Source organism: Dasypus novemcinctus, chromosome 1 (genome assembly GCF_030445035.2).
Source record: "Dasypus novemcinctus isolate mDasNov1 chromosome 1, mDasNov1.1.hap2, whole genome shotgun sequence".
Classification (NCBI taxonomy): domain Eukaryota; kingdom Metazoa; phylum Chordata; class Mammalia; order Cingulata; family Dasypodidae; genus Dasypus; species Dasypus novemcinctus.
In genome coordinates, this window is record NC_080673.1 from 151,497,715 (window position 1) to 151,513,885 (window position 16,171).

The following is a 16,171-nucleotide window of genomic DNA, read 5'->3' on the forward strand; positions in this document are numbered from 1 at the left end:
TGTACTTTATCCTGCTGAATATTCATAGACGTGTCTATTTGTGGAGTCTATAACTGAAATTATTCTTAACATGAGGGACTGGGCCAGAACATTTCAAATTGCTTTAGTGAAAATGGAGAAAAGGATTATTACAGTTTTCATTTTGACAAGAGGTTTTCCCTATCTTAAGGTAAAACTCTTGGTGTAAAAGCTAAAGTTCTGATTTAGGATGCCTAATAAATAGGGTGACCTTTATAATTTATGACCAAAAACCATAATCTTATGAATATGAATGGTCATACAGAATGACTTTGCTATGGCAAAGTAAGGAGCTTGCTAAATCCTCCCCCAAAAAAGCAATTATAAGGTGGACAGAATTGACAAAAACAACTATTTCATCACTTTGGACATCAATCAAAAGCATACAGTGATCTAAGAATGTTTTGATGTTTTAAAAACTGAATTTGGAGTAAAAACGGTGGGACTCTATGACGTTCTGGCCTGAGGCAGATCCCACCCTGAGGCTGATCCCACATATCTCCTATCAGCCCAATCAGTGCAGAAGTCTGACAGTGCCTGGGCTTGAAGGATACTACTCACTTAAATTAGAATGGTAGGTAATTCCCATGCCCAGCATCATTGTCAGTGGAAATGATGATCTTGTAGGTAGGTGAGCAGGGTGGGCTGGTAGGGGTAAGGACAGGCACATTCCTGGCTGCCCATGAGGCTACATGCATATACCTAAGAAATATAAAAGGACTCAGTGGAAATCAAAACGGGGCAGGCTTGAAAATGGCCTTTGCTTTGAATAAACTTTCTTACTACACACAGCCATCTGTATGTGGATAGTCTGTCCAATCATTGTTAATCATTAAGCTGTGCAGACATAAGAATGAACCTGAGGAAGTCATACTTAAAAACAAAACTGAGCAGTGACAACTAGTGGCCACTGCTGCTTGTAAAAGTGGCAAGGAGAAAGGTTTTGCAAGAGAAAGATTTCACAGATTTAACCCACACAAGTTACTAAATAGAGAAATGAATAAGTATGCAAAAAAAGCACAGAACAATAAAGACCTTCGGGGGGGAAAAATCAGAATCCAAAGTTGTTAGGATATATTTTCTAAAATACCCAGTTTTAACAAAAATTTACAAAATATGAAAGAAATGGGAATATGTAATCCATACTTAGGGAAAAAAGTCAATAGAAACTGTCTCTGAGTGTTCCCAGATGTTGGAGCTAGCAGTCAAAGACTTAAAAGCAGCTAATAGAAATATGTCCAATGAACTAAAGAAACCATGTTTAGGCGGGTCAAGCAGGAAATAGTATAGTAATGAATCAATAGAGATTCTCAAGAAGGAGTATGAATTAAATGGATATTGTGGGGTTGAAAAATAAAAAACTGAAATGAAAAATTAACTAGAAAGGCTCAATGATAGATTCAAGATGACAGAAGAAATAATCAATTACCCTGAAAAAAGAACAATAGAAATTAACCAATGTGAAGAAAACAATTAGGAAAAAATGGAAGAAAATGATCAGAGGCCTGTGAAATAGCATCAATTGTATCATATATGTAATGGGAATCTTAGAAGAAGAGAGAGTAAAAGAAGATGAAAAAATTTAAATAATGCCTGAAAACTTCCTAAATTTGATGAAAAACATTAATCTGCACATCAGAAGCTTAACATACTCCAAATAGCATAGACACAAAGAGATCCATCTGTAGACACATAATATTGAAATTGTTAAAAGGCAAAGACAAGGAGAAAATCTTGAAAATGAGAAAAACAATTCATCGTGTAGAGGAGCATCAATATAAATCATACAAAGTATTTATTTTTTTTTACCACAACACAACTTAGAAATCAAAACCAGAAAGATATCTGGAAATCCCTAAATATCTGGAAATTAGAAAATATTTTTAAATGACCAAAAACTAAAACACAAGATATCAAAATTCATGGGACGCCAATAAAGCAGTACTTAGAGAAGAAGTTTATGTAACTTAAAACACTTAGGGAAAAAAGGAAAAAAGATCTTCACTTAATAACCTAAGCCTCTATCTTATGAAATTAGTAAAAGAACAAATCAAGCCCAGATCAAGCAGGAGAAAGGAAATAATAAAGATTAAAGTAGAAATCAGTAAAATAGAGAAAATCAAAACCAAGAGTTGGTTCTTTGAAAAGGTCAACAAAGTTGTCAAACTTTTAGCAAGACGTGGACCAGTTTAAAAAGAGAAGATGCAAATTGCCAAAACCAGGAATGAAAGGACATCACTATTGACTACAGATATTAAAAGCTTTGTAAGGGAATACTGTGAACAACTTTCTGCTAACAAATTAGACAACTTAGATGAAATGGGCAAATTTCTAGAAAGGCATGAATTACCAAAACTAAATCAGAAATAGAAAAACTGATAAGCCTAAATAAAGTGTCTTAATTTAGCAAAGGGTTGCCAGCGCAAGGTACAGAAATGTGTTGGCTTTTATAATGGAAAATTATTTGGGGTAAAAATGTACAGTTTTGAGGCTGTAAAGTATGCAGATCAAGGTACCATCGGAGATGCTTTCTCACCAATGTCAGCTGTTGGTGATCCTGGCACGCTGCATTGTGGTGAAGCAATGTGGTGGGCACTCCCTGCCAAGGTCCCTGCCTGTCCCTCTGGGCTCACTGTCTCTTGGAGCCCAGCTCCTGGATCTCATCTCTTTAGGCTTGAGCTATACCTTGGGCCTGGGCCCAGTCTCTTGGGGCTGTGTGCTTCAGCTTTGGCTGCTGGTGAACCTTGGGCCCTCTCTCACACGTGGCAAGATAAAGATGGCAGCTTCCTTTCTCTCTCTGTTTATATTAGACCCAGTAAGAGGACCGAGACTCAACCTGAGTCACTCCTCGGTGATGTAGTCCAGTCAGAAGGATCTCACACCACAGGAATGGATTAGTTTAAGAACATGATATTTTTCTTTTTGGGATTCATAAAATAACTTCAGACTGTCACAACAAGTAAAGAAATTTATTAGAAGTAAAAATAATCTTCCCAGTACCATATGGCTTCAGTGGTAAATTCTATCAAATATTTAATATTTAACTATTAACTATTTAACTATATTTAATTAACTATTAACTGTATTTAATATATAACTATTATTAATATTAACTGCCTAATACAGGACTTTAAGACAGCTTTGCCTTCAGGATATTGTTTTATCTGCCTAAAGAGAACCTTATATGCAAGGTATAGTTGAAGCATCTAGAGGAATTCAGAACTAGGATTTCAGTGAGTTTACCAAACAACTATGTGAACTTTTTATTTTGCTTACTAATAATTTTGTCTAATAAAGGTTTATTAATATAATTGAAAAAAAAGAAAATGAACTTGGCTGCTTACACTATATACAAAAATTAACTTTAAAAAGATCATTGGCCTAAACTATAAAACTCTAGAAAAAAATAGAGGAGAATATTTTTGTGACTTTGAATTGGTTATAGTTCTAACACCAAAGCCTGATCTAAAAGAAAATACAAACTAATCTAAGTGACAGGAAATAGACTTGTGGTTTCTAGTGAGGGGGAGGGAAGAGTTACAAAGGGGCACAATATAATATAAGGGGGTAATAGATATATTTATGATTCTGATTATGGTAATGGTTTTGTTAGCATATTCATATATCAAAATTAAAAAATTGTATACCTTAAATATGTGTAGTTAATTACGTCAGTTATATTTCAGTAAAACTTTTTAAACTCTTTATTCATGCTGTTTTACTTAGTCTCATTTTTTAAATGCTGTCATGTACTTTTTCCACATAGAGCTAAAGGGTTAGGAAATAGGAATTGATTTTTTATAGATTTTGTCCTTTCTATCTTTAAGCCATATTGTTAAAGTTATATAATGAAACATTACTAATATTTTTTCTTAAGTTTTTTCTAAAGCAAAATCAGTATCCACATTAAGAAGGTAATGCTGCCCCAGTAATTTTCCAAATAATGACTTCACAGTTAATAAGCACAGCCTTAATAATTCCATGTGGGCTTAAATTTTGAGCTAATAATTGCTGTGCTTTCCTTTTTAAAAAAGTGAGAGGAAAGAAATGTTATTTTTAATGTATCTACAGGCAACACCAACATTGCTTAGAAGATTTGGATCTGAACTGATCAAGTCAACTGTTTTATCATCCAGTACTTCTCTTCGAATATTAGCCCTTGGTGGTGAAGCATTTCCATCATTGACTGTTTTCAGAAGCTGGAGAGGAGAAGGCAATAAAACGAAAATATTTAATATTTATGGTATCACAGAGGTATCAAGTTGGGCAACCTTTTACAGGATTCCAGAGAAGATTCTTAACTCCGCTTTGAAGTAAGGATTTTAATTATGTTAAGTAATGGACAGAAAGCATATCTTTCCCAGATCTTTAAACTAATAATGGTTTTGTAAGCACTGGAGTAATGATTTCAGGGACACTATTTAATCTAGTATTTGCAGCTGGGAATCCAGAACCTTTCTTATTACAGTTGATGGCTAGGTGCTATAGATCCTGCTAGAACTTTTTTGACTAAACAGTGATGAATAGCATATATGAAAACCTTTCCATATAACCATTTCCCTCTTGTCCATCTTTGAATTATAGGATAACAAAAACTTTTTTTTCTTTTATTTGGTATAATGTGATTTAAATACACTGAAAAATATTCTATCCAAATGAAAATCTGTAAATCTGTTTTTTTTTTTTTTTTTCATAGATCCGAATTACCTGTACAACTGGGATTTCCACTGCTTGGAACAATAGTTGAAGTTAGAGACACTAATGGTTTCACAGTTCAAGAAGGCAATGGCCAAGTATTTTTAGGTTGTTTATATTTGTTAATTGGGAGTAAATTTTTTTGTTTTTCAAGAAAAAGGTATCTGATGAATTACTTTTATTCTTTTCCTGATTTCTCTTAAGTCCAATATTCTTTTCAGTGATGATAAGTTTTAATTTCATTCTCATAGTAATGAAACATTAAGTAAGTTACCATGATTATTTCAGATGATAATGTCTGACACTCTAAGGGAAGAGAAAAGTAATTTAAAATCTAACTTGTACATTTACATTGATAGCAATGATAGCATTGATAGCAAAAAATCAATGAAGTCAGTATTGTAAGAATTTTTTAAAAAAACATATACTAAAAATAAATTTTGTTTCAGTTCTTTGCTTATTTACTGAGGTTATAGCATCTATTTTTATCAGATAACAAGTAAAAGGGAACTGCCATTTGAAGAGAAATATTAAAATTTTGAAACTTGGTCTTGATGTTTTTTTGTCATAGGACTGAACTTTTGCAGATTTTGTTTTCTAATTCTTTTGCTGATGTTTTTGATTTGATGTTTTTTTAATACATTTTCAGTGGATTTAAAAAATTACATTGGTGTTTTTATCTTGTAAAGGTGGCAGAAACCGAGTGTGTTTTCTTGATGATGAAATGACTGTATCACTTGGAACATTGCGAGCCACAGGTGACTTTGTAACTGTGAAAGACGGAGAGATGTTTTTCTTGGGACGAAAGGACAATCAGATCAAGCGTCATGGCAAACGTCTTAACATTGAGCATGTGCAACAGGTAGAACTATATAAATATTAAATATCTTTTAATATATTTAGGTGTTAGAGGCAACCACCACCAATTTTTTGTGCCATAGATCTCTATCAGTGCTATTGAAACCTAAGGTTTTTGTAATAATGCTGAAGTCCAGTAAAGGGTATGGATAATTTCAGGGTACCCTTTATTTCCAGTGTGAAAAGATGTGTATTGTTGTTTTTTTTAAAATAAATGACTCAAAATGGACTCAAAAAATAAATTGACTTATTTTTGAAAAATATTAAGAACACTGTGTGACAGTAATAGTAACTATAGTAAACATTAAAAAAAAAAATCCCTAGTAAATCCCAAAATTTAATTTGACTGTATTGATTTCAGGCATGATAAGTTTGAGCATTTAGGAAGTTTGTATTCAAATGTCCTCATTGGCAAATTGGGATAATCTTTTTTATAGGTTGCTGAAGGACTTCAACAAGTGGAATCTTGTGCAGTTATATGGCATAATCAGGAAAAATTAATTCTGTTCGTGGTGTCCAAAGAAGAGTTAGTAAAGGATTTCATCTTTAAAGAACTTCAGAAATATCTCCCAAGACACGCGATCCCAGATGAGCTTGTATTGATTCATACTCTACCATTTACATCGCATGGTAAAATAATTTAAAAAGATATGTTTCAGTGCCAAAGAAAACTAATTATATCCATAACTAGTTTAATGCCACTTAAATCTTTATTATTATATGATGATACTAGCATTTATGGTAGATCCTCTGTTAAATATATTATATAGTTAATTCATTTATCTTCAAAAAGTCCTATTAGTAAATAGTATATTCCCATTTATAGATGAGGAAAATAAGGTTAAGAGGTCAAGTAACTTTCCCAAAATCACATCACTAGTTAGTGAGGTGATAGCATTGAAATTCTATCTAGAACTGACTGACTTCAAAACTTATGCTCTTAATCATCATATTTTATTGCCTTGCCATTTTCATCTTTAATTTGTACTCTTAAATATATTAGTATTTCAGTTAACGGTACCATTTCTTTAGTATTTTAAATTAGATTATGTTAGCTTCTTCTTCCCTTTTTGCTGACTTATTACATAATATATTTTTGGTAGTATGGACTCTTTTCTTTAGAATTGATTATTTATGACAAGCACTTAATTCCATAGGATTTCTAAGCTTTAAAATGAAAATTATGTGTATTCTTGGGTCTCATGAAGATATAAAGGCTTCGATCAAGTTATTTCTCTTCTTTATTAAGGCAAAATTGATGTTTCTGAGTTAAACAAGATTTATTTAGACTACATAAACCTGAAGTCTCATAGTAAACTCAGTGGAAAAGAGGAACTTTGGGAGAAATTACAGCATTTGTGGAAGGTACAGCTCTTAAGATACAAATTTGTTACTATAAAAAGGGCATTTGGGGGAGTAGATGTGGCTCACAGTTGAATGCCTGCTTCCCACATGGGACATCCTGGGTTCTATCCCTAGTACCTCCTAAAAACGTAAAAGCAAACAAATGAAATAACCAACTCGGGGAGCCAGTTTGGCTCAGTTGTTGAGTCCCAGCTTCCCACTTATGAGGTCCCAGGTTCAATCCCTGGCCCCAAACCTTAAAAAAAAAAAAAAAAAAGGCATTTGATAATCTTTAGGGAAGAAAAGCATCCTAATAAGTTTCATGATTTTTCTAAGAATGCTGTTGCTTTCTAGATGGTAGGCATATAGCTTCATTTATTCAGTTGGTATTAAAATAAGGATTAGGTTCGTTCTTATAAGATTAGATTCAGCTATGAATAAAGAAATTTAGTAGAAGTGAGGTGGTCATAAAAGCAAACAAAGCCACTTACAACATAGCTTTCCCAAAGAAGAGCAGTAGAGTACAATGGCGGTCTTGTCAGAGCTGAGAGAATAGCTAAATCTTGCTGTACCACAGTGTGTTATATTCAGGGCTTACAATATTATTCTGGAAGAACTTTCATTAATACTGTGTACTTCCTTTTAAAGCAATATTCATAACCATTGGGCTCTCCTGTTCTCTTTATTGGCAAGGCCACATCCCTCATTTGGAGGAGAGAAAGTAAAGTAATACTCAGGTATCCATGAACATATCTCTGCCTTCAGCTTTCCAGCATTTCAAAGTCTGTTTTCTCACCACTTCCCAGAATTTTTCATAAACTGACTAGACTAATTCCTGTGGTAATAACAGTCAGCTTTTGTAGTTAGAGAAATAAATTGAATTTAATTTTGGACCTATTTTAAAAGTATATGCCAAAAGGGAGGTTAGATTGGCATACTAAATTGTTCTTTTTTTCAAAGATAATCTGTAAAGTGAAAAATGTATTTATATTTTCTCTAAGGGAAAAAATTTATTACTACCACGCGTCAACATGTTTTCTTAGACAAAATGTGGATCCTTTTCTAAAGGATTCTCAAAAGAGGGTATAATTGTTTAGTCTTATTTGAAAATGGAGGATATTTAGATAAAAATTTTATCCACTTCATTTTAGATGATTTTGAAGTAATTTTTATTTATATGAAGATAAATATTACCCCCATATCTTAGAAAATTTAATATATTAGTGTTTTGTAGGCTGTATAATTAGTAAATCGAATGTTTCCTGCTCCAGATGGAGATATATTTTGCAGTTATAGAAATTAGTATGGCAAAATCTGTAGCATAGTATTGGTCTACTTTTGTATCAAAAAAAATACTTAAAAATTTTAATTATTAATAAAAAAGTTAATAAATATATTTGTTTTGTACAACTTATTTTCATGTCATTAATGTAGGTACTACCACCTCTACATATTACCTGCAAATGTTGAAGTCTCTTGGTTTTAGGCTTCTAACGTCACCGTAGCTCTCTCTCTCTCATTTGTAGTCTATTCTCAGTCTTTCAGAAGATCATTTGAAGATTCCCAAGGAGTCACTATTCTTAAATAGTGGTGGAGATTCCTTAAAATCCATTCGGCTCCTCAATGAGATTGAAAATCTGATTGGCACATCTGTACCTGGGCTACTGGAAATTATTCTCAGCAGTTCCATTTTAGAAATTTATAATCACATCCTTCAAATGGTATTTCCTGATGAAGACCTGCTGCTCAGCAAGAGTTATGCCACAAAAAGAAAATTCAGTGATATTAGTCAAGGAGAAACCAGTGAAAAATCTTTATATCATAAATCTGGCATGCCCTTAAATTATGACATTGAGATAAATGCTTGTACTGCACTAAGCAGAGGGAATCAGATTTTGTCTCTGAATGCTACTAGGTTTTTAACTAAATTGGAACATTGCCCTTTGGCCTGTTCTTCAAGTTTAATTTCCCCGGCTAATATTCAAAATGTGAAAAACTCAAATCCTGCAACTCTTATTGGAAAGTCAGAGGAGCTGTCCTGTATTGCAGAAGATTCTGAAGAGGAGAAACCTAACGTAGGGGCTGAGAAACTGGAGTTACGTGTGAGGTGGAGTTCAGACACAGGCAAATGTGTAGATGCTTCACCTCTGGTTATAATACCAGCTGTTGATAAGTCATTTGCAACTGTGTATATTGGCTCCCATTCTCATAGAATCAAGGCAGTTGATCTTTACTCTGGGAAGGTGAAATGGGAACAGATTTTGGGAGATCGAATTGAATCTTCAGCATGTATATCTAATTGTGGGAACTTTATTATAGTGGGTAAGTTTCTGAATTTTAAGTTTACAAGGCTAGACTGAATTACCATATAATAATTCTGGGAGAACTTAGTTAAATAAAAAATCCAATGTATGGTGATTTCGTTGCTGTTAGAGAATAATGGTTAAACCTCATGGGTCACTATAGCATGGTGATCAACATTGTAGGCCTGTGGGTCAGAGCCCCTGGATTGGAGCCAAGTGCCATGGTTATTGCCAGCTCTATGGTCTTCAGCAAATTGCTGAACCTCATAGAACTTAAATTTGGGATTCATCCACATTGTTGCATGTGTTAGTAGTTAATTTTCTTTTTATTGCTGAGTATTCCATTGTGTGGATATACCACAATTTGTTTATCTGTTCACTTTTACACTGTTTCCAGTTTTTGAATAAGCCTATTACAAGAAAATATTCATGAAGAGGCTTTTGTGTGAACATGTTTTTATTTCTCTTAGGTAAATATCTAGGATAGAAATTGCTGGGTAGTATGGAGTTAAAGTTTAACAGCCACTTTGTTTTTCAAAGTGACTGAACCATGTTGCATTCCCATCATCAATATATATGAGGGGTCTAGTTGCTCCACATTCTTGGCAGTACTTGCTATTGCCAGTTTTAAATTTTTTTTTTTAATTTTAGTTATTCAACTAGGTATGAAGTAGTATTTCACTGTGGTTTTAATTTGCCTTTCCCTAATGACTAATGATGTTAAGCATCATATATTTTCTTTCATGAAATATTTGTTCAGATATTTTTCCCACTTAAAAAATTTTTGTTCTTAATTTCTTATTACAGAGTTCTGAGAGCTTTTTATGTATTCTGGCTACAAATCCTTTATCAGATAATATGTTTTGCATATTGTTTTCTCCCAGTCTGTGCCTTGTCTTTTTATTCCTTAACACAGTGTCTTTTAAATAATAGTTCTTAATTTCAGTGAAGTCCAATTTATCACTTTTACTTTTATGGATCATGCTAAGAAATTGTTGCCTAATCAAAGTCACAAAGATTTTCTTTGAGCAGTAGAGTTTTTTAATTGAACTGAAAGAATTTTTCATAACCCAGCTGAGTCCTTAAGTGTTCTACACAAGTGGTTGTTGTTGTTTCTGTTTTACATTGCTGAGATTTAAATCAGATGAGCTGAATATAGAGCCCAAATACACAACCAGAGAGAACAAATATAAATCATGATTTAGGCTTAAGAATTATTTTCCAGTGACATATCTAAATCTCATGTTTTATATTTTATTTCCCTACAGGCTGTTACAATGGGTTAGTTTATGTTCTGAAAAGTAATAGTGGAGAAAAACACTGGATGTTTGCCACTCAGGATGCTGTCAAAAGCTCTGCAACCATGGATCCAAGCACAGGACTCCTTTACATTGGCTCTCATGACCAGCATGCATACGCTTTGGATATTTATGTGAGAAGTCACTTCCTCAGTCTCCCACACTATAAGCATGGAAGAATATGGAACTGGGGTGTGTTGTTGAGTCTGAGAGCAGGTGTTAACCACATCCTAAGTTTAGCATTGTAGACTGGAAACAGTTCATATCTTAGACATTTTTAACTTCCTTACCAAATTTTCCATAAATAAATTAGCTACTTAGTGCTTTGAAATGTCAAGATCTTAGTATTATCATCTTGAGAAAAGAAAAAAAAATCACAAAGGAAAATATCAATTAGACTTGATGATATAAAAAAAATTTATATATGACAGGAATACAAAACTAAATGAAACAAGTTGGGAAAAATATTTGAAACAAATGTGATAGTTAAAATGCACTTATATTTATAAAGTATAATAAAAAGCAAATACAAATTAATAAGAAAAATATCATAGCACATTTCATTGACTTGCTTTCTTTTGTGTGAGCAGTGTTATTTCTTATGTACTATTCAAATAGTTGAAGGGTAATTAGCAGTATCACTAAATAGTAATGCTGCCAGTCGTCTTCAAACAAAACATAAAAAATAATACATATATGAAACCTGATATAAAAATAAAAAAGGGACTTAAAGTGCACAGGTCCCTAAAGAAGAATGACTCGTAAATATATTTAAATGTTTCATACCCTTAGTAATCAAGAACTATGAGATAGACAAATAAATGGTTTTAGATTAGAAAAAATATTAAAGTGATAATATTGAATGCTGTTGAAAGTGGTGGGAGGTTATAACTGGTGGAGCCTCTAAGGAAAATTACTTGGCAATAGATAACATTTTTTATACCTTTGATCCAGTAAAATTTGTCTAGGAATTTATCCTGGCAAAAATAATCAGAAAACGGACAAATTTATGCACTAAAATGTCCATTTCCAAGTTATTTTTAATACTAAGAAATGAGTTCCAAATGATGTTCAATAAGGGAGAGAAATTATCTTCTGTTCATTTGAGATATAGTGTACATTAAAATTATATTTAGATTGTTTTACAAAATAAGTGAGCAAAACAAGATATCAGTTGGTATATTCAGAATGATCTCAACTATATTAAATCATGTTTACATATACTGGGAAGATCAGAGGGAAATGGCTAAAATGTTAACAGTATTTTCTCTGGGTCATTTTTATACTAAGCTTTTGTCTTCTATATACATTGTTCTCCACAATGGGCATGTATTACTTTTATTATAAAGTATACTAAAAATTAAAAGTTATGCTGTATGTAAATTGACATCAGTGGATTGTATAGACATAACATCATGAGGAATAGAATATATAGATTTGTTATCCGTTAGTGAAAACCAGTTCATTTTGTCACACTCCAGAGATAATGTACTGCGCTGGAGATTTGAGAATGGTGGAAGGCTTGGGGCAGGTGGCAGCATGGCCGACCATGGTTGTATGGGGCAGGGGTACGCGGCCTTCCTGAGCTTGGCAGAACTTGAATGAATCTCACCAGCTTTGCTGGAGGAGGATGGGTAGTTGAAGCATAGGCTGCTGTTAGCTTAATATTTGGGAGCATAGAGGCAACTTAAGGATGCCTCTGTTGACGATTTGAAAATATGATATGTAATGGAATTTCTTAAATTGAAAATTTTCAGGAGTCTGAGAAGAAATGTAATAATTGCCTTTGGGTAATCATAAAGTAGATATCTAAAACAAAGGGGATATGAGTAAATATTTTGATTAATATAAAAACAAAAAACCAATTCATTTCCTTTCTCATTTGCAGAAAAAGACATGTGCTTGGAAGTTAAAATGTGGAGCAACTGTCTTTTCTTCCCCTTGTTTGAGCCTGAATCCACACCACTTGTATTTTGCTACACTGGGAGGACTTTTGCTGGCTATAAATCCTGTAGGCATAAAATAATATGTATTGATTTTCTTTTCTGTCTTTTTTCTAATATTCTTTTAGTTTTGGTTTGGGATACGGAAAGCTTGAGTAGTTTTCAATTACATATCTTCCAGATATCACTGAACAAGAATTCATTTAAAATGATTGACATGCCATCTAAAAGGATGAGAAAATCTAAATTCCTACATGTGTCTTCTATTTTTTTAAATGGCAAAATTTTCGCAATCAAATCATATTAAGAACTTAATGTTCATTCTAAGGGTAGATCTTGTGAGTGAGTGATTTCTTTGCTGGTTTTTTTTTTCTTTGCTGCTTTTATCGCAGGTTTTTATCCTCTCATAAATCTTAATAGCACTTATTAATTTTGTAGTTGGGTCTGTGTGTACTAGCTTCATTTTCAATGTCACCATGCCATTGTAGCATATTCTGATGTTTACAGCTCTGCCTCTGGTTGATATGAGTTTGATTTATAAAGGATAATTGATTAGTAGAATGATTCTAAATGCTACGCAATGCCTTTTGCTTTTGACAGACCACTGGGAACAGAATTTGGAAATACTCTTGTGGAAAACCACTCTTCTCTTCTCCACGGTGTTGTCTACAGTATATTTGTATTGGTTGTGTAGATGGGAATTTACTCTGCTTTACTCATTTTGGAGAACAGGTGAAAATTTCTAGTTCTGTTTAATGTATCTTTCTCAAAGGTAAAGTAATAGGTGAGAACTGAAGTAAAATTTTTAAACATCTTTATTCGAGGCTATGTGTAGGAAACTACTAGTTAGTTCTCTTTTAATTGTTAAGCCATGGGTTTTTAAATTTTTAAATGCTACTCTCTGGGTTTAAAAGCTTTCTACCCAAACATTGTTCTACTTTGCATTCCCCTCTGCAATTCTTAAAATTTTACCTGTTTTAGCCAGTTTTGCATAACATCAATTGAGATTATGAAAGTTTAAAGAAGCCCTTGCTTTTTAATGTGAAAATCTAAATCTGTCATGTAACCAAATTTCTGTTGTGTAGGGTTTCCAACACTCAACTTCATGATTGACAGGATAGGCTCCTTCTGGGTTTTTTTTTTAAGATTTATTTATTTATTTATTTACTCCCCCCCCCCCCCCCGGTTGTCTGTTCTCTGTGTCTTATTTCCTGCGTCATCTTTGTCCACTTCTGTTGTCAGCAGCACGGGAATCTGTTTCTTTTTGTTGTGTCAGCTCCGTGTGTGCAGCACCATTCCTGGGCATGCTGCACTTTCTTTCGCTCTGGGCGGCTCTCCTTATGGGGCACACTCCTTGCGCGTGGGGCTCCCCTAGGTGGGAGACACCCCTGCATGGCATGGCACTCCTTGCGCGCATCAGCACTGCGCATGGACCTTCTGGGATTTTAGAACTTTACTTGGAACTTTAATCTCTATTTCTTTCAAGTACCTACAATTGACTATCACTTATGCTACAACTTCAGGCATGTGCTGGATTTTGTGGGTTATTTTGTAGACTTGAGAGTGTGCTAATAACTCCCATGTAAGGTGGTCCATTGATAGCCAGCCAGGGTTTTGGTTCAGTCAGCCTGGTTACATTTTATTCCACATTAACCCCTCGTAGCCTTAGCTATTCCTTTTGCTCCATGTGACAGTTTCCTTGTGATGAAGTCTTTTATTATATTCACCTAATATTTTTATTTATGAAGTAGTTTGAATATATTCTCAGTTCTAGATTCATGAGAAGAGGCAGATGCTATCACTCCTGTTTTTTTGGATTAGACATTGAAAGATTAGAGTTGGTTTATATAAATCAGAAAATTTTCATAAGTCATATTTTGTGAATATGCCCATTGTTCTGTTTTTTGTTCATTACATGGCTATTACTATGCATTTGTAAATACTACCTTAGAATTTTGTCTTTTCTTTCCCTTTCCTGTCTTTTCTTCAAAAAGTTGGCCAAAGGTTCATCATTAGTACCTTTGTAATCAGCAAATATTAGATATCTACAGGGCAGATACACAACTCATAGATTTGGTTAAAGTTCTAATTTAAAATATTACATGCAAATTCTGCCTTTCAATCCACTTACTTCCTTATCCCCACATCAGGAGGAAAGCGTAAGATGCAAGTATTAATAAGACACATTGAAAACTCATGCAGTTTTATTTTTGAGCTCAGTGTTTCAAAATTACTTTCTAATAATAATATTGTGCATAGCGTATATCATGTATAATGTTCCAGTGTGTTTTCTCTTGGATTTTTACCACTTGGACAGAGGTCGAATGTGAAGTTGCTACTTTTAAAGCCATTACTTTCTCTGTGCACACATCTCTTACATTTTCATTAAGAGCCTCTTACAGCTTTAATCTAAGGGAGAATTCTTTCAATTACATGAATTATCCTTGCTTTTATTACCCTTTTCAGGTTTGGAAGTTCTCTACCAGTGGACCAATCTTTTCATCTCCATGTACCTCAGCATCAGAGGAAGAGATATTTTTTGGTTCCCATGACTGCTTTATCTATTGTTGTAACATGAAAGGTCATCTCCAGTGGAAATTTGAAGCTACTTCAAGGGTATATGCAACACCATTTGCATTCCGTAACTTCGTCTGTAGCAATGAAATGTTGCTGGCAGCAGCATCTACTGATGGAAAACTCTGGATCTTGGAATCTAAGAGTGGACAATTGCAAAGCGTATTTGAACTTCCTGGAGAAGTGTTCTCTTCTCCTGTGGTCTGGGAATCAATGCTTGTTATTGGATGTAGAAATAATTATGTTTATTGTCTGGACTTATTGGAGAGCAATCAAAAATAATCAGGTGCAGTTTCTGCTAGCATGTTTCTTAGTGATGTTTGGAAATATTATTTAACAATTATAAAGCTATGTAGCCTTGTTTTATGTTAAAAATTATATTTTGGTTAAGAAACTTGTCTACTGTACTTTATTGGAGAAAGTCATATTTTACTTCCTCTAGGAGCAACAGAAGTTCTTAAAAGAAGTTATTTTGAGAACAAAATACATCAATTTTGTAGCACTTTTAATTAGGCTAGAGATATTCTAATTTTCTACTTGGAACAGACAAAATATTCATCCTTTTCTTTTAAGTTTTTAATTTAAAAAAAAAATGTGATTCTCTTCTATTTATTTTTATTTATTTTTTTAATTACCCCCCCCCGCCCCCCCCCCCCAATAGTTCCCTTATCTCTCTGCTTGCTTGCTCGCCTTCTCCAGGTCCCAAACCTGGGACCTCCTTCATGGGATGTAGTGCCCAATGGCCTGAGCCACATGCACTCCCCATGGGCTATGGTGTCTGTTGGCTTGTAGATCTGCTCGTTAGACTTCTGCTCATTGCGGCAGGTGCAGTGTCTAGCTCATTGCAGCGGTGTGGCATCTAGCTCATTTCTGCAGGTGTGGCATCTACCTCATTGTGGCAGGTGTGGTCTCTGCTCGTCTTCTTTAGGAGGCATGGGGATCCGAACCTGGGACCTCCCATGTGGTAGGCGGATGCTGAACTAGTTGAGTCACATCCGCTTCCCCATATGTTCTTTTAAAGACTACTGTGGATCTATTTATTGAATTAGGTTCCTCAAGTATTTCAAAATAGGATACCAGTGTAGAATAAAATATATATACTGTACAGTTCTAATTTTTGATATCTGAACTTTGATGG

The 16,171-nt window shown here is 33.9% G+C and overlaps 1 protein-coding gene and 1 non-coding gene across 6 annotated transcripts in view; both read left to right on the top strand.

The window, feature by feature from the left end:
• The window catches only part of AASDH (aminoadipate-semialdehyde dehydrogenase), a 36,950-nt gene extending 21,523 nt beyond the window's left edge, over positions 1–15,427 (top strand). For 2 of the 5 annotated variants that reach the window (XM_058298068.2, XM_058298070.2), the window contains exons 6-15: positions 4,090–4,331; positions 4,715–4,821; positions 5,403–5,575; positions 6,009–6,201; positions 6,821–6,936; positions 8,442–9,237; positions 10,487–10,650; positions 12,405–12,527; positions 13,060–13,191; positions 14,926–15,427. In XM_058298068.2, the coding sequence (XP_058154051.1) occupies positions 4,090–4,331; positions 4,715–4,821; positions 5,403–5,575; positions 6,009–6,201; positions 6,821–6,936; positions 8,442–9,237; positions 10,487–10,650; positions 12,405–12,527; positions 13,060–13,191; positions 14,926–15,315 (2,436 nt within the window). In that variant the 3' untranslated portion in view covers positions 15,316–15,427. Of the gene's footprint in view, positions 1–4,089; positions 4,332–4,714; positions 4,822–5,402; positions 5,576–6,008; positions 6,202–6,820; positions 6,937–8,441; positions 9,238–10,486; positions 10,896–12,404; positions 12,528–13,059; positions 13,192–14,925 lie in introns of those variants that run through there. The other 3 variants (XM_058298086.2, XM_058298082.2, XM_058298075.2) reach the window with 2 other exon arrangements.
• On the top strand, positions 11,068–11,193 carry LOC111764670 (small nucleolar RNA SNORA19). The gene has a single exon (XR_002797229.1). It is a non-coding gene; the product is annotated as a small nucleolar RNA SNORA19 (small nucleolar RNA).
• Positions 15,428–16,171: the final 744 nt, after the last annotated feature.